This window comes from Parus major, chromosome 7 (genome assembly GCF_001522545.3).
Source record: "Parus major isolate Abel chromosome 7, Parus_major1.1, whole genome shotgun sequence".
NCBI lineage: Eukaryota > Metazoa > Chordata > Aves > Passeriformes > Paridae > Parus > Parus major.
The window spans coordinates 27484740-27503738 of record NC_031776.1 but is presented as its reverse complement, the minus strand read 5'-3'; the positions used below and the strand labels follow the sequence as shown (position 1 = coordinate 27503738).

General features: G+C 39.0%; 1 protein-coding gene across 3 annotated transcripts in view; it reads left to right on the top strand.

Moving 5' to 3' along the window:
- Positions 1-18999, top strand: part of MYLK (myosin light chain kinase) — a 194260-nt gene that overhangs the window by 90439 nt on the left and 84822 nt on the right. For 2 of the 3 annotated variants that reach the window (XM_015634872.3, XM_015634873.1), the window contains one exon: positions 4845-4997. The exons of the other annotated variant lie outside the window; for it this stretch is intronic. In XM_015634872.3, the coding sequence (XP_015490358.1) occupies positions 4845-4997 (153 nt within the window). The remainder of the gene's footprint in view (positions 1-4844; positions 4998-18999) is intronic. 3 annotated transcript variants of the gene reach the window in all.

The following is an 18999-nucleotide window of genomic DNA, read 5'->3' as shown; positions in this document are numbered from 1 at the left end:
GGTGAGTTACCTGGGCTGTGCCACACAGCCCCTCGCAGCGCTGCAACGCGGCTCTGCTGCTGCCACCTGTGCTGAATCCTGTGCTGCCCCCACACCTCCAGCACGAGCTTCTGCTCTGAGCATAATGGTTTAGTATCATGATTCTGCAGAGACAGTACCCTGCCTGATTACACAGCTGAACAGTCAAGTTTACTTAACTTCCTCTTAATATCAGAGTTAGGCCCAAACAGCAGTGGTTTTCTTCAATTCCAAATGATTTCAGAAATCCAGGCACTACATGCTTTGGCTAAGGACTCGTTCCATTTAGACCCATATCTGTAAAACTCTAGAAAAATTTATTCAGCTTAACTCCTGATCACCTCTTTTACTCCTGAAGTGCAATTGATTTTTTTTTTCAGACTCTCCCAGGCTATCTATCTTTGTGTGTGTGGTTGTAAACAAAGAGTAGCATACTTTGCCACAAAGATATTTGCTCCAGGATTATTTTAAAATTAATTATTTGCACATGATCTGTGTTGTCCTTTAGCTATTCAGAGTAAATGGGCTAACTGGAAAAGGTGGCAGGGCAAATGAACCATGACCTTGAGATTGGTATGTTCCCACAGCCTGGGCTGTTCCCCTTCCCAATAACTCCATGTCTAGAATAGAAAGGCCAGTGCTTTATTTACAACACAAAACATGTGAGTAAAGGTTCTGACACTCTCCCATTGGACATAATTTGTTTTTCTGTCTGAAGGCTATGCTGAAGTCCTCCTTTGCAGATGTGAGTAGAATCTCTGTTTGGCTGTGCAAGAATTGTCGTGCAGCTCAGGAGCATTTCATCCAAGCTTCTAACTGCAATTGGCTCGATATCACAATTTAGGTGGGTTTTTTTTTTAGTTAGCTGAAACAAAAAATGGTTTAGTTCAAACCATTAGGGTTCTGTGAGAGTCAGTACATTAACTCTACTCTTAAATCAAAAGGCAGTGATGAGTCTGCATAACAGAAGCACAAGAAACTCTCATCATAATAAAAATTAGACACTTCATATATTACTCTGAAGACATAAGCATACGACTTTCATTCCAGGCTGCTGAAACATATCACTGTAGTTTAATGCTTTTCTGTTGTGCATAGGATTGTGAGACATAACTGTTTATATATCATTTTGATACAAACGTGAAAGGATTATAAAGAGTTGTTTAAAGTTAATAATTCCATGTACACTCCTGGGGTTATTATTTTACTTAAGGATCACATTGGCTGTTGTGATATCCACTTGAATGCAAACATTTCCTTCCTGTCTACCACCTAGCTAGATACTACAAACTCCTCATATTTATGTCCCTGATCAAATAAAGAAGAAAGTTGTGAAATATTACTCCAAGCAGACATAACAGTTCTTTTGGCAAAATGACACAGTGGAGTCTTTTATCAACTGGCCACATAAAGAAAACAGCATATTCACACACATATAGTTGTAGGCAGGCAGACCAATTCTGTTTTTAAAAAGGGTATATTAGCATCTGCTCTCCATGTCTGGAATATAAAGCTTTTTATAGTCACAACTGAACTCTGCTAAAACAGAGGAAAAAGCAATATGCTGTGACAATCCCACTACTGTTCAAAATACAGCACTTTTGCAGAACTCCATAGAAATAAAAATCACATGGAACAGGATGTGTAAAGTTCACTAGAAAATATCAAATGCAAATTGTCTTCCAAGCATGACAATGATAACAAACCAGAATTAATCTGACTAGAATAGTGAGGAAAGAATGTTTATCTTCATGAAATAATGAATGTGAAGTTATCAATCATAAGATCAAGTTATCAATCATAAGGAACATGGACAGAAGGCTGCTTTGAGAAACAAATAAGAAAGAAAAAAAAAATAAAAATAAATAGGAGGGCAGCAGAACCTGCTCCCTTCCAAGCTGGCCATCCCTTGATACTGAACAGGCTGCATGGTGTCCACTGTGCCTTCCCCAGTCTCCAGAGGAGTCCACACCACCTGAGAAGTGAAAGCTTTGCTACAACTTCTTGTACAATGTTACATCCAAGTACTACTTTAGATACCAAGAATATTTGCCGGCTGTGACTACATACCTATTTAAAACATATCCCAAGCATTACACAAGTTGATCTCTCCTTCAGGTCAAGTGAGACAAAAAATAGATGATGTATGCTCTGCATTGTCTGTAATTCCATCTAACTATCTGTAGGATGAGCAGTTTTTCCATATTCATAGCGACTGCACAACTAAGAGTTACCTGGCTGAACTATGAATTTCATCTGAGCTCCTACTCTTCTCTGCAAATCCACTGTTAAAGCTTTTTTCTGGCTTTTTCAAGGTGGTTCTTTTCTCCTTTTGTTCTTCCTCTACATTTTATTTAACTTTCTTTTTGAATTTTCACTGATTTATTGGCAACTTCCCTGAAAGGAGAATTCCTGTGTTTTAGTTCTGGCCTCACCAAAGCCTTATAAATAAATAAGTTTCTGCATGTGCTCTCAGTGAGAATACTTCAGTGTGTAACTCCAATTTAATTTATCTTTTTAAAATAATTTCTAGTTAATTTCTTTTTCAATTGCAGGAATAAGGAGTATATGACTGTTTTAAGTAACTTTTTATTCATATTGCTTTCTGTGTGGGTTTCCTTTCTCCCAAAGTTTAATTGAACCTCTTTCTGCTGAATTTAAGAACAAGATGACAATGACTTCAATATAACAACTCTATGAGTAGTGTTTGGTTTTAGGATAGCTTTGTGATTTGTCCAGAGAGCTTTTAATAAATGGGCCAGGGGAAAATTTTCTTTCTTCAGGCATAACATGCCAGAAGGAAGGTATTTCTTGTTATTGTTCCTGCTGCCAAGCTGTCCTGGAGATTTGACTGTTCTGCCTCTGGAGAAGGAAACGTTTCACTACTGGGAGAGCTGTTTTTATTACATCAAAATATAAGTACTGTAGATGTAACTTAGAATCTTGCTGCAGGTTTTTCCTAAGGGCTGATATGCTTGTGTTCGTTTTTCTGGGGTCGAGTGAAAAGGCTGTTCTGTAAGTGAATTCACTATTTTTTGAATAATGCTAAGAAACAGCCAGTTATGTTGGGAGCTGAAGTGAAAAAGAGCCCTGGCAAAATTTGAGGACATGGTAAAGGAGTTTGCATTTTGCTTTTCCATGCACAACATTTACCTTATTCATCTGGTTACTTAAAACAGAAATATAAAGGCATTGTTTTGCTTTTCATGATGCAGCTTTTATCCTGGGTATGTTTCTGATACGGGATCGTAGCACCATGTGTCACCACCAGCAGCTGCAATGTCAGAACGCCAGGCAAGGACCCTGTCAGGTTAAACATTCTATAGTTGGACCAGGAAGGCAGTCCCCTGTCCTCCAACAGAAAGCTTTGTCTGCTTGGGCTTTAGCTCTACCTGTACATGTTTGAATGTAGTGCTGTTCCCACACGCAGAAACACTGTGGTTTAATGTAATAGTGCCACCAGTCTGTGTGTGACTGAGTGAAAATGAGCTCAGAGGAACCAATAATAGGAATATGTGACCTGTGACAAAGGTTGGAGAGGTTTTATTCTAAAATTTTTCTGGATAGTTCTAGATAGTGAATGTTCACCCCAATTTTTCATACAATAGAAAATTTTCTAACTTAATAGATGGCTTATTAGCAAAGGATGAAGATCATCTACCACATTTTATAATATATGCAAGTATTGGATGATACTGATTTTGGCACATTTGTATTTCAGAATGAAACTTTGTGTGCATATAGATAGTGCACAGATAGTAACTGCTTTCTGAGTCATCTTCCTTTGAAAATCAGAGATGAGAGAAAAATCTATCCCATCATTTAATTTATCCTGCTTATAGTCCAGAGATGGTTCTTAAAAACCCCAGAGCTGTGTCCTTCAAAATTATTTTGGCAATGAAATAAATTTTAATCTTTTTTTGACCACAAACTCTTAAGTGACAGACATCTTCAGATCAGTCCTGCACAATTTCTCTGCTGTTTCATCCTCTTCTCTTAGATGACCATGATTTCTATTTCCAGCATGATGTTTATGCACAGGTATAAGGTTGTCTTAAGTATTGCATACACTGGGAAAGCAACCAAAGATGAGTCAGTAGTGGAAACTATTTAATATTGGGAAAACAGATTGCAGAAGCATTTTAGAAAGTAAGGCTGAGACTGATGACAGTTCCTGAAACAAGAGCAAGACAACTGCAAGCCATCTATACTTATATTTAAGCATGTCAAACCACTTCAAGTTTCTTAAAATTAACTTCTTTAATAGTCACATCACCACAGATGAGACTGCACCCTTCTGTTACTGGCCATACTGTAGTGTAGATTGACTGCTTCTGTAAATCAGCTTCTTGGCTCCATTGCAGATTTTACTGTCTCTCTTGGAATGTTTTCCACTACAAAGAACACTTTGGAGGACTTCAAGTGCTTCTCCATGCCAGACAGATTTTGCACATCTAGCTTCATCTGTATTTTATCTAGTTCCAGCCAAATTACAAGATGGAGACCACGTCTGAAGCAAACACACATTTCTTGTCTTATCCACCTCAAAGAGAATCAAAAATAATCTTTTGTCCTTTTGCTGCTACTCAAGGTAGCAGGCAGGGGATCTGGTGGTGAGCTTTGTCTGACAACCTTGTTGTGCTTTGTGTGCTTGGGATGCTGCTGGTTGTAGTCACTAGAGAGCAGTGGCTGTGCACAGAGTGGGATTTGGCTCTGCACTTCCATAGGCTGGCTGGAGTTAGGCATCCAGATTGCACTGAAAACTAAAGTGCTTTTGAAATTTGTGGCTGATGTATTAAGTCAATTCTCTTCCTTTCTGTCTGCAGACCAGCCAATTCAATATGCCCATTCCACTTTTGAGGATGGAGTTGCAAAACTGACTGTCCAAGATGCCCTACCAGAAGATGATGGAATTTATACCTGTCTGGCTGAAAACAACACAGGACAGGCATCTTGCAGTGTTCAGGTCACAGTCAAAGGTGAATATCTCAGTCTACTTAAATACTACAATCATATAATCTTTTTTAACAATAGGAACTTTGGATCCTTAATAGAGGTGGTTGTAAGTGGATTCCATGTTTTCTCCAAGCTTTTGTCAGCTGGCTACCTCTTCTCCTCCTTGGAGGTGTGTGCAACTTAAGTGCTTAAGGAGTGTGTAGTGTAAAGTAATGAGCATGTTTCAGGAAAAGGTATTAGTGCTTTGACCTTCCCAAGGGCTTAGTGTACAGAGCAGTCAGGCTGTTCTGGAAAGGTTTACCAGTGTAAGAAAGACTTGGACTGCGAAAAAAAAACCCAACAAACTAACTGGAGTATCACCAGTATTACTCATGAGAGAATGTTACAGGGAGGAGGCAGATGTTACTCCTTGCTCCTGAAAGGCAGAGCAGAGACCAATGCCAGGGACTGCAGTTATGATAGCAAATTCCAATATTCTTCTTCTGTTACCAGGATTTATCAGATTCAATTCTGAACAGGCATCTATCAGCTAACAGGGGACTGTATAAGAATTATATCTAAATATTTGGAATTTTAGTAGTGAAAGTACCAGAAGAACATTGTAGTAAGCAGTCAAGGTGATCTGTTGGCTCAGAAATCTAACACAGTGCTGATTTGACAGAATTGATTTGTTCATGAAAGCCATAATTCTGTACTAGAATCTCAACAAAAACATTCTAATAGACCAGAGTTCAAAATGAAGACAAGAGAAGATAGAATTCCATGGATAAATTTGACAGTGAGGTAGTATCCATCAATATCATGGTCTTTATTCTTTCTATATCCTCTGACATCAATTCTGTACAGGAGTTTTGTTTCATGGCCTGGAGATTATCCCCTCCTGCCTCTCTTCAATCCCCTTCCCTCAGACCCTCCCTCCCTCTACAATCAAGCCTGTATTTGGTATTTTTTACCCATGAATGATTTTTCCCCAAAGTTAGAACAGTTTGTCACTGCCTGTCCAACAGACTGCCAAGGGAACTGTTTCTTTTGTTTATCACTAAATAATACCTGCCCTAAATTTGTGCATTCAGTTTGGTGGGAAATGCACTCTGACCCCTGGGATCTCAAGATTAGTCTTTGTTTACCAGTGTTCTGGGGTGTTTGTCTACAGCTCTTTAGTGCTATGCCTGCTCCTATTCTGTCTGTATGAGAAGGCTAAAGTAAAAACAAAGTAATTTTGCTAAACCTATGAGCTAATTTCTTGATCATCAAATTGAAAATACAGTCATCCTTCTCTACCCTCCCGCCTTTGAAAATGGCACAAAGTAAGAAAACATCAATTTAAAATATGCTTGAAATTAATCTCTTCTCAAAGTTATCATTTACTATTTCTCTGAAGCATTTCATCTGCATTAGCTAAGGGCCAGTGAAGAATGGTCCACCTCATGGTATCTGTTTTTGACCTGGGGCTTTCTGATCCTTGCCTGGGACTCAGAAACCAAAGGGACAGTCCCCTTTTACCTGAGCATTTCTGAGTTATTTTAGGGCTATTAGGTTATTTAGGCAGTGCTAATGTGGGAGCAGTAGTGAGTGAGCCTTTCCCTGGGCTTGTGTGCTCTGCTGAGCTATCTCTGGCCACGTAGTCACTGTTGCACTGTGTTGGATTCCTCTTGCACTTTACGCAAGCTGGGGGTAGAAAGCTGCTTTGCTGTCATCATGGCAAGTTAGTTTCTCTCATCTGCATCTCATTCTATTTTCTAGGAGTCATGGAGTAGGGAGGGGGAAGAATAAGAGTAGAATCAAGAACATACATGACAGGCTGTAAAACTACATGTTCAATATTTTTAGAGTTTTAGCTATCCTGTCTTTCCTAAAATTCATTATGTTCTTCTTGCCATGAGGATTACAGTAACTTTCCCCAAAACTCAGATCAATGTGGATTTTTCTGCCAAAAATAATAACAAACTTAAAATCTAATTTCCAAATCTCTTACCTGTTTGTGTATGATTTTCCATCAGAACTTCTATCAAAAGCTTATTGGCATGAGTTCCCTGAGTCTCTGAATGCTGCTACTAAGGCTTCTCTAAATGCTCAGCCTGTGCAAACAGATTACAACAGAAAATGGTTGTATGTGCAGAAAGGGAGAAAACTTCAAAAATCCTCTCCTGACCAAACACTAATTTTTGGAATAAAGTCTGTGAAATCATTTCTGAATTGCAACCCATTTTATCCAGGTCCTTTTAGTCTCCAAGATGATTTAAGGATGTCAAGTTTCCTGCAGTGCTCAGTTTGTTCATTCATTGTTAGAGAAATATTTTCCCTTTCTATGTGAGAAGTAATCCATATTTAATCTAAGAAGGAATGGATGTTCTTGGCATATCATCAGTATCAGACCAGTGTCAGAATTCAGCTTTTCCTTAACTTGTTTCTGTGGTCCTTGGACACATCTCTGTCTGGGTCTAGATTTCACTTCATACTGCCATTTTTGGCTTTGCTATCTATCCTACTGCAGGAAGGATCTCATGAAGGGACAGGTCTACTCTGGTCACTGGGGAAATTTTGCCTGAGGTGAATAGCCTCTCTTAACACTAAAGCTCAATTTTGTTTTTCTAAATGAAATTCAGTTCACAGATAACTCAGAAAAGTTAGCAGCAAGGATAGTGAGTGTCAAACTCTTCAATTCATGTCTGAATTTTAGTGCAAGATGATCCTTAACCTGCTAGTAGGTTTCAGGTATTATCTAGCCACATACCATGTTTTCTAACCAATTTCTGTGCGTTCTTTGCCTTTTCCATGGTCTGTTTCTTTGTTTTTGTGAAAGGAAATTATTGTAGGAAACATTTTAAAGGTCCTTTGCCCAATAAAGGGTTACTGTTCCAAGTCCAGTTAAATACAGGAATGGGATTTTTTCCAGTAGTTTCAGCATGATTTGCACTGGGCCCTGGATAATTAGCTAAGCTAATTGTGGCATAACTTTCCTTCTAAGTCATCAGTCTCAGATTTATTTATGGTTGTCTTTTTCTTCCTTACTGTTAAGCAGGATAAATTCTGTCTAGCACTGGACAACCTCCTTTGTTTTGTATGGAAAACAGTGAAGGTACTTAGTTGTTTGTAGGAGGCTTTTGGCACTGTGTCAAAAAAAGCCCCCCATTTCATATGGATGGGATTCATATAGAAATGGAATTATCTTAAAAAATTCAAATTCATCAGTCTTCTGCTTACTTAAAGTGAGAAATTACCACATTCAAATCACTTCAGATCTCTCTACTTAAGTAAGTGATCTGAAGGCTGAGCAAATTGGTGTAGATCCATTGGGTAGTCTGTGGAGAAACTAAGTTAATCAAAGTGAAGCTAATTTTGGCCTTGTAAAGGACTCAGTAGACAAGGCTCAACCCTCTGGCAGCAGTTTCTCAAAGCTGACACACAGGTAGAGATGAACTACAGAGACTGAGCAGTGCTCCCTGGAAAAAACAGTTTAACAAATGTCTTCACCATGAGAATTATTTCTACCTGAACCTCCAGTGAGTGGGTAAATGTTAGATCAATTGGCCTTATGCATGTAAGCCTGAGAGGTGAGAAACATGGTCCAGTGTTATTCAAACACTCAATTATAGATATTCCTGAAATGGTACCATATGCTACTAAATGTAGGATTATTTTTTTCTCATGCATTGTTTTCTACATACAGGAAAATCAGAATTTGGGAGGCTTTGGGGCAGATGCACATTTTATTTCTAAAGTTTTTGCACAACATGTGCAAAAAACCATGACTGATTTGTTCCTGTTACGTGCAAGCTGTTGCATTTGTTGTGCAAATATTCACATTTCATAGTACAATTTTCTTACTGTTCTATGATATGAAAATGAGTATATAAGCCTGTCCTGGTTTATCACCCCAGGACAAAGCCATTTTTAAATACACCAGGCATCCTATTTAAAAAACAAACAAACCAAACAGCTCTTAACAGGAATATTCAGGTTACATTCAGGTCACCTGAGATATATAGTGGTTATATACTGATGGGAATTGCAGATACACAGGTTTATTTATGAATTTATGAATCCGACTATGAATAAATTATTAAGTTATTTATTTTGAATTAGTTAATCTTTTTATCAGGATGGTTGAATATTTTAATCAGGTCTTTTATGAATAGGAAACTGAGTTGAGGAAAAGTTAATTGCCTCTGGATGTACATGTGTAGTGAGTTGGTGTTACTGTTTTGCTGAGGCTGTGACAATCAGAGTATAAAAGCAAGACAGATGGAGGTAATAACTGGTATAGTTGAAAGGTAATGCCAGCTCCCAGGAGTGGTGAGAGCTCTTCAGGTCTGCCTCATTCCTGAGATAAGCCTTCTGGTATGTGGTTGTCAGTTAACTAATCACTGACAAGGAGTTATGGGTCACATCCACCTGTAGAAAAAAATGTGTCAAAGGGATTCTAATTACCTGACATTCACACCAATACCTGAGTGTGCTACACATGATTATGGACTGCAGGGAGAGGGGTAAAAGTGTGGGCTCTGTTGTGCCAAACCACATCAATACTGCATGTGGGAAGCTTCTCTTACTTTGCAAGCAGACTCTGCGTGTCAGAGTGGAAGGTGATTGCCTCGTTCAGCTTTCTCTAAGTATGGTATCAAGCTAGAGCACTTGCTGTGGCTCTTAGGACAATGTCCTCTGTCTTGGAGTTCTGCAGTAGATAACAAACAAAATACCTGATGCACTGCACACTCCTTGAGATTTCTCCAGCCTCCCTGCACCAGGCAGCAGCATCACTGGTTGTTTCTAAAATGGAGCACATGAGGTGTGGGCAGTGAGAGCAGCAGGGCAGGCTGGCAGACACGGTGTTTCTGTGGGCTCTAATGCTCTGCAGACATTTACTGATGTTTGTTTTCTGCACACTGCTGTATTTTTGTTTGTTTCTTTTTTAATACAGGCCTAATACTCTTTGTAAGCAAGCACCATTCAGGAGATAGTGCTGCTCCTGCTTATTGGCTCCTGACCTCATTTCTCTTTCCCTGCCAACAGTGCATTTGCCTGGACTCACATCTGTTCCTCTTTCTCCCCCACCACTCTGTTCATGGCTTTTTTTTCCCAGTGCAGCCTCTCCAGCATAAGTGTCTATGTTGGGAAGCCTATAGCCCTTCCAAGCCGATTACTGTAGTCATTCATTGATCACTGGACGAGCAGATTAGAGCCACCTGAAAGCCTGTCACAGTCCCTGCTGTAACCAGTTTATCAGAGCAGCAAAGGGAGATGCTTTCGGAAAAACCGGTTTGTTTTGTTCCTGCCGCTCTTCCATCTGGTGTGAGCGGGACCATAAAATATACCCAGGTGGAAGAAAACCTTTCAGGTAGGAATCTTTTCCTTCAGTCATGAGAGATGCTTTCTTCAGGTCGTGGCTTGTTTTTCCTTCTCTCTTCTGAGACATTAATCATTTAAAGAAGGTTATCACTGCAATGAGCAGCCTCTCTTTGAAGACTTAATCGAGAGGCCACAGCTCTGTTTCTCTGAGATCCATATTTGTGCCGAAGGTAAGCGAAGAACAGTGTCTTACTTACCAACACTGATGAAATGTTTGTGACAGCTTTTCAAAGACACTTCTTATTTGAAAGCATTTTGCTTTATTTCAAACATAACATAAATGACTATAGATGACTTTACAAAACATGCCAGTCTAGTCCTATTAAATGTCCAAAAGGCATTCCAGACCAGGAGCTGGGTGGGACCACTTGTCTGTGTAAGACTTGGTTTCAGAGCACTAGGTGAAAGGGAGAGTGGTTTTGTTACTATATTGAAAAGTAAGAGGTAAACTGTCGTCAGCATTAAAAAACTCTCTTCCAAATCTTTCAAAAGTGCCCCACAGATCTCAGTCCAGCACTGTGTATGGTTAATCAATAGCTATAACCCTTCTAAGTTTGGGGTTGATTTTTTTTAAATTGCCTTCTTACAGGACCTCAAGACTAAATGTGGAACAGAATGCCAGCTAGAAACCAAAACTGAAGGGCAAAAGCAAAACGTGTGAAAGCCCCTAATGATTGAAGATGTGCCATCAATATAAAAAATGCACTCTAAAGACAGTTTCTTATTATAAATCATTTCTAGAAAGAGGGGAAACAAATTTGTACCAAAATGAGGGATGAGTGCTTGCAGAATAAGAAAAATTTAAATGTCAGAAATTGCATTAACATTTCTTATAAATGAAATTAAAAAATGAGATCCTGACAGAAAAAAAAAATGAAAAAGACAAGAAAGAGAAGAAAAAAACCTTAACCTTAAATCAACTGTGACACATGATCAAATACTGTGAGCATTAAATTATTATGTGCCAGAATGACAGAAAACAGATGATTATTATAATAGTAGGGAACAGTCCTGCATTGGTCAAAGGGCAAACCGTCCCAGCTTGGATTGTCAAATTCTATAGTGTTCTAAATTTCAGCTGAAAAGTGGAAGTCATCAAAATACATATAAAACCTGATCACTGAATATATACCTGTGTAATTTTGAAAGCAGGGGGATGATGTTACCCCAAAGAATGTTTTCAAGAGCAGTTGATGTGGATTAGCTAATGGGAACTCAAACACTCAGCCATATAACTACCTCACAGGCTTAGCTCAATTTTCAAAACTCTCCTGAAGTTGCCTAAGGGAAGCATCTATCATTCCTTTGCAGCAGAGGAACAGGACAGAGGGGAGGAACCTTGTATAGCTGTGTGCTACTGGAAGTGCTTCTCTGCAACCTCATTTTAATGAAGGCTTGACTGTTGGGCCAAATATACAAACTGTCTTTTTGTTTTTCAGGGTAGTATCTTGGTTCAAAGTATTTTTAATATAAATTAATCAAGAAGAGAAAACTGACCACAAGCAATGCTGTACTAGAGCTATCTTATCTTTTATGGACTTGCTTTAGAATACTTTTCTGGCACCAACTTATACCCAGAAATACAATGTTATATTTTTTCTCTTTTTCCACCTTTTATTAGTTTAACTTCAAATTTGGTTTCTTATCTCTCTATCTAAGTCTTATTTTGTCTTTGAGGGATTCCCTAACAGCATTCTTAGTACAGTATCCTTTTGATTGCTCACCCAAGAGAGAAGCTGAACTGTTCTAATATTGCCACAGGATAACAAACTTTGTTGCCTGCATGGATTTGCCAGAGAGGGGAAAGGCTGAAGGGGCTGTAACTCTTCAGATCAGTGGCATCTTCAGGGACACATGTGCTTTACATGATTGCCTGTTCTTACTGTGCTTCCATCGCATTTCAGCTCATGCACAGCCCAGTTTTTTCTCTGATGGAACTGGTATATCTATACATCACAACTCCCTGCAATTAAATTAAAATCTACCTGGGAAGTCACACAAAAATTGAGATCAGACATGTGGAGGTGAACTCCTGCCCCAGTAGAATGTGTATTTTGACTGTGGAGCTGACCTGGCTTGATCTTAGCATATATGAAGCACTTTTCCTGCATGTCAGACTGGTATTGAATGGTGGAGGATTTGTTAGCAGTGGGCCAGCTGAGCTGCCTTGTGAATGCATTTGGTAGGTATAGAGGCTCTCAGGCCTTCCATGGAGCTGCTGACTGTGACACTGACAAAAGAGCAATTACTTGATGTAAATAACTTGCAAACAGGGTAAGTCATTAATAAACCAGACAGTTCTGAAGGCAAAAGCAAACACCACTTTGGCTGCAGAAGCTTCCAGTGAGACTGTCAGGGAGGAATTCGGTCTGCTGACTGCAAAGTGATCTGCTATGAGCCCAGACATCTATTTTGTATCTGACCCCTGCACTCTTCATGGAGCTTTCTCCTGAGGAGGGGAAGCAGAGAGGGAGGTAGGGAGGTGCAGTTCTCTTCTCTCTGGGATCTAACAGTAGGACTCATGGGACGGTTGAAAGCTGTGCCAGAAGAAGTTCTGTCTGGACATTAGGAATCATCTATTGAGAGGGTGGTCAAACACTGGAACAGGCTTCCTAGAGAGGTGATCAAGCCTGTCAGTGTTTAAGGGGTATTTGGACAATGTCCCAAACAACAGGCTTTAACTTTTGGTCTGTTCTGAACTGGTCAGGCAGCTGGACTAGATAATCCTTGTAGACTCCATTCAAATGAGATAGTTTATTCTATTCTGACTGTTCACCCACATCATGATTCCTACTGGTGCAGCCTTTTGATATTGGGATTTCTGTGGTGCCATCTCAGTCATGCAGAATCATAGAATACAGTGAGTTGGAAGGGACCCATGAGGATCATCAAGCACAGCTCCTGGCCCTGCACAGGACACCCCAAGAATCCCACCCTGTGCCTGAGAGCCTTGTCCAGATGGCTCTTTAATTCAGACAGGCTTGGTGCTGTGACCACCTCCCTGGGGGGCCTGTTCCTCTGCTCCATTGGAACAACTTGGTTTGTTTGCAGAACAAACTGAGTTGGCAAAAGGGTTAAAATGCTGACCTGGTGGTATCCCTTATAGGTGGTATCCCTGGAAGGAAGCAGCATACATGGAGCTGCAGGACAGGGCTGGGAGCCTAGCCCAGAGTAAAATAAAAATTTCTAGACAAGATAAAGTAGAACTTGGTCTCCTTTCTATATCACCAACCACCCTGACTGGTACAGGCTTAGGGCATTGTCAGTCTTAGGTTAACAGTTTTTCTGTGTAATGCAAGGGTAGCAGACAGACTATAACTTGTCCCAGGTCTTAAATCTTACATTCCATTTACAAAAAACAGATTATAACTGTAAAAATAAGTGATGGGAGGTAAATGTGTAAATAACTCTGCTAGGTCATTGAACACCTAGTTCTCATGACCTAAGTTTGCAAAATGGCATACTAACCTGAGATCTTTAATAAAGCAGAAATGTTCCTAGATATCTCAGGAACGTAAAGGTCTGATACTTTTTTATGCCATTATAAATCAAGTTTTGAAAAACTCACAGAAAAGGTTATGCCTCAGGTCCGAGGCAAAGACACTTTACAGAAAGACAAACGTGTGTCTTCATATCAGTTTTCTGCCCTATAAAATCTCTTAACTGTACAGTTAAGATAGCATTGTTAGCTTAAGATCTGGTAATGGCTGGATTTGTTTACACCAGAAACATTTGAGGATGTGAAACTCTTTTCAAGCTTGAGATCAATGTGTGGACCTGAGTCTTGCTTTGAGAGGTTTTAGTGGAATCTGGTGCTTTTCTCTCTGAGCCTGCTCATACAGAGCTTTTTGAGTTAAGCATTCTCCTCAGCTGAGTTATTAGCCTGTGAGCCAGAATGATATTTAAACACCATAAATGGTAAATGTTGCCGAGGCAGCCCTTCCGCACGGCTCGGACCAGCCATTAGTTGGCAGTCAACCTCATAATGCTGGCAAACAGATTCTTTGAGTATAATTAAACCTCTTGTAAGACTAAACATTGCAAGTTTTTGCGGTGTTCTGAACAGAAAGCAGCAAAGTCTCTATTCTTTGCGTGTCCTTGTGAGCAGTTGTAACCCTGGCCTTGGCCACTGAGGTGCTGCACTGGAGCTGTGTGTAAATGCAGTGCTGTATCTGACCCAGCCTGAGCCAAGTGCTGGAAAGAATCTCCAAAGTTCCTTCCAAACTCAATTATTGTGTGATTCTGGGCAGTGCTCAGCATGCTGGAGTCCTGATATTTCAACAGGAGATGTCAGCATTCTGCAGCTCACATGAAAATACCTTCAGTACGTCTGGGTAGGCAAATGAACAAGAAAATTTCCTAGACTAGATAATGTCCATAAAATACTGGTTTTGACTACAGGCCAGGTAAAACCCAGGTCTAGTCTTAGGAAACCTTAAAGTTTGCATCCTCATATGGATGTTATTCTTCCTCATATGGATATTATTCTTCAGTCTCAGCAGCAAATCTGAGAATGGGAATGGCATAGTGTAATTATTGATTATTTTTTCCCCTTCTTTCCAAGGATATAGATTTATCTATGTCTTTTACCTTAGAATATAAATAGTTGGTTGCATAATTGCAGTTCAGCTGGTACAGGTGTATTGACTAGGTCAACTGTGCAGCATGAATTTTCCTCTTTCTATTAGATATGCACCTTCAATTCAGTAACTCACCATTGCTTAGCAATATAAATATATTTACAAATATGCTTAAGCCCTAAGTCCTGATCCAGGTCAAGGTTTTACAAAATTCAAGTTTATTTTGGCTTAGACCCACAGCTAACATTAAGATTCCTCTTGCAATAACTTTCAGTCTGCAGATATGCAAAGGCCAAATTTATGTAAAGACTCTTCAAAACCTGGATTGGAAAATTCAAATAAAAGGAAAGCAGTTTTTATTGCCTTCAATTTCTAATAATACAGGTTAATAAATAATCCAAATTTTGATATAGTCACTGTAGATAGATTATCTTGCTATTGATTACACAAATACTGAAACATAGATTAAGAGATTCGTAGAAATAGTTTTACATCAAAGTTAATATATCTTTTCCCATTGCCATCCAAATATGCTGAGAATTTGTATTTTTCCTAAGAAATTGTAAGAGTTTACATTCTCCTTAATCTCTATGGATTTAATGCAGTAAGTGGCTTTTTTAAACATAGATTTGGGTGCTTATTAGAGTGTCTTTCTAGTAAAAAATGAACCCTCTGGGGTAAGGGAATGTGGTGGGAAAAGCCTATATTCCCTTTGCTTTCTAGAAAATATATGTGGGTATATAAAGTACCATTTATATGCTTTGCTTACTATTTCTGGTCTCCCAGGCTGTGTTTCCCAGAGTTATGCATCTTATTACTTGCTGTTTCCCAACATTCATGCATATTAAAGCCTGAGGAAAGGCAAAAAACAGGGAACTTCTAAGTGGGATCATTGTGTGGACCTTTAAATCTATCACCCTGTGTAACACCTTATCAAAAACCTGTTGAAATCACAGAGAGAACGCTGTCCAGCAGAAAGGCTCCAACTGGGATTGCACATTGTGCCACACCAAGGCTCTGAACAAAAATGGTTCTCTGTAAGATGCCTTTCAGAAATCATAGCTCTCTTCCATATCATCTTACACGATTTGACCTGCATGAAACCAGCAGCTGGGGTTATAAAATCGTGGCAGCTTTTGTAAGCTACAGTAAAGTAAACTGGATGCAAGGTCGGAAAAGAAGTCATTGAAATGTACCTGTATCAAGCCCATCTATGGGAGCAGTAAGTAAGGCTCTCTGATGTTCCCCATGAGCTGCCTTGGCATGATGGGGGGGTAGAATTGAGTGCACCAGCAGAAGCTGATTGAGGAAGGGACAGAGACTGACAGAGAAATTTCTAGTAACTGTGTGTTGACTCTTATAGTCTTTGTTTTCATTTTTAGAGATGAACCTACTCCTACGTGAGAGCAGTAAGAATTAAGGGTGATGAGGGAGCTATTAAATGGCTATAGGTGATTAGAGAGCATTAACATAATAGACAGAGATCAGATCTCCTCTTTTTTCACATCCAGTTGAATAAGCTTGAGGATGCATAGACATGTAATGAAGTCATGCCCTTACATTAATGTCAAACAAAATTTTCCTTAGGTTCCAGATTTCTTTTCTGGTGCCAGATGTGCCGTATTTTTATTGTCTGTAGTTTTGGCAGCAGAAATGCCCTGCAGTGTTATGAAAGGAGATGTTTCAGCCAGAAGCACAATGACTTGCAGTATCTCAGCTGGGAGCTTTACCTCTGCTTTCTTCCTTTCCTTCTGTCCTCCTGCTTTGGGCTCTGAAGCCAGCACTTCCTGAGACCACATGGATTTTGAACCTCAGCAGAGTTTATGTGGTCAAAGGGACTTTGAAGAATGAAGGAAAGGAAGCCCTAATCCTGACCAGGGCTTGCTGTGCAGTTTGTTTATTTGTGTCCTGCATTCATATCTGCTTCCCTACTGTTTTCCTGATGCAAGTCATGGATTTTGTTCCTGATGTATGAAACTAGCAAGCACCTAGAAGTGGCCAGGGAATGTGAATTTCCATGGTTGTGGCACTTTTTGAAGCCACCCTTTTGGAAACAGTTTCTCTTTTTTTTGTGTATGGTTTTTCTTTAAATATATTAGTGTCAAAATAAAGCCAGGTGTTTTCAGAAGGAAGTAAAATCACACAGTATCTTTTTGACATAAATAGGAGCAGGAGTTATTTGCTTAATCTCGAATCATCAGCATCCTAGCTTTTCACTCCAAAATCAACTTTGTTGCAATTTTTCCGAAGGAGAACTAGAAGGTAAACTTGAAGGAGCCCTTAGGTATATTATATGCAGAGTACTTCTATTGCATCATAAAATTGAGATGTTAAAGCATTCATCAGACAAACACTGAGTCACTGCATAGTGCTTTCATAAATAAACAACTAAAAGCATTTACAAGCTTCAGAAGAATTTGAAAATACTTAACATTCAGGCTTTGTAATTTGGCCTCTGCATGCTTTTATCAGTCCCTTCTGAGAAAACGCAATCATTTTAGACTAAATAACAGAATTAAAATGGACTGCGTTGTCCTATGTAAAACATCTGTGAGGAACTAAAGTTGTCAGTAGGTAATTTTAATTTTTCCTAAGTCTAGAAAGTCCATAGCATCAAATTTTAAGTAAAGGAAGAAAAATTACATGAAATGAGCCCCTATGGTTTCTTAATGAAATAACAATTATGAGTTAGAACTAAAGTATTTTTAATTGTTGCTGCTACAACAAAAAATATTTGATGATTTTTTTTGATATTCTGATTAAATTGTTGGGATAAAATGCTACTGATTAGCATACACTTGTAAGCAACAGTAGCATAAGACTAGAGATCCCCTTTAAAAATGTATCTTTTTAGAGTAGAGAAAGTTTTTGTTTTGAAGAAAGCCTGTTCAAGTTTCCATGAAGTCACACTTAATTAGCCATATATTTGCTGTGTCCCTGATGACAAGTTTGTGTAAGAATACTGGTTGCTTTAGCCATGATAACTTCTAATTTTTGAGCTCTTATGTACAACATATTTTTGTATCTGTTGGTAAAGAAATGTCTTCACTCCCCCTGTGCTCCAAAGAGCACCAGCAATACACAGGGAGATGTTTTTACTCCTGCCTTACAGCAGGAATTGAGAAATCAGGTTCTTCAGAGACTAAAGGGCTGAACTTCAAGTACTAAATCAAAGTGTATGTGAATTTTTATATGGTACAAGGATAGGAATGTTTTCAGAAAGCTGATTTCTGATTTTTTCTGTACCAGGACTATGCCTTGAGTTTTCAGTGTTTCAGAGGTAATGATCCATCTTAATGTTGTTGTGCATGATCACATTAATTTCCTCCAATGAAACAGCTCTTCAGTCCCTCCATTAACTTTTCTTGTACTCAAGCTCTATTCTTTAAAGTTTTTTACTACAGACATACCATAGACATCTGGGATTTTTTGCTTTTCTTTCCCCATTCTAAGTTTCTCTTTAAACACAGAACTGGTCTTCATCCAGGAGGTCAGCATCAACCTATGAGATGCTTAAAGTTAATATAAGCACCATTATTTTTTAAGATTTGTGGAGTGGTGAGTCAGGTTCTGACCCACTTCGCTTCAATTTGACAGCTTCTCTTACAAAGAGTGAGCACTGATCAGTAGCAATGGTGAGTTGGTTTTCATCCTTTCAGTCCTACAGTTTGTTCTTTCTGGAGTAGATGCTTGCACCCCAGTAAATCTTGATGTCCCTCATACCAGTGGATCTCCTCACTACCATAGGATACACCTGCCTGAGATAATTTTAAAAATTGAGGCCTTAATTTTTTGGGTTTGTGATTCATATATACAATTACTGTGAATTATTTGCTTGCTTCCATGTAATGTTTACACAGCTCTGTGCAAGAAGGTGGTTTTATTCCAGAACGTGAATCTTTTATGTCTGTAGCACATGTTTTGGAGGAGTTAGCATTGCTAAAAAATTCCCTATGGGAAATGATTCTTCTCTGCTTCTTCTGTAGTTGCTCACACATTTCTTTTTAATAAGCTGAGACTGTTATACTGTATGGCCTTCCTTGATTATAAAAATCCATTATTTAGACTACATGTAGAAGGCACATGAGTCCAACAG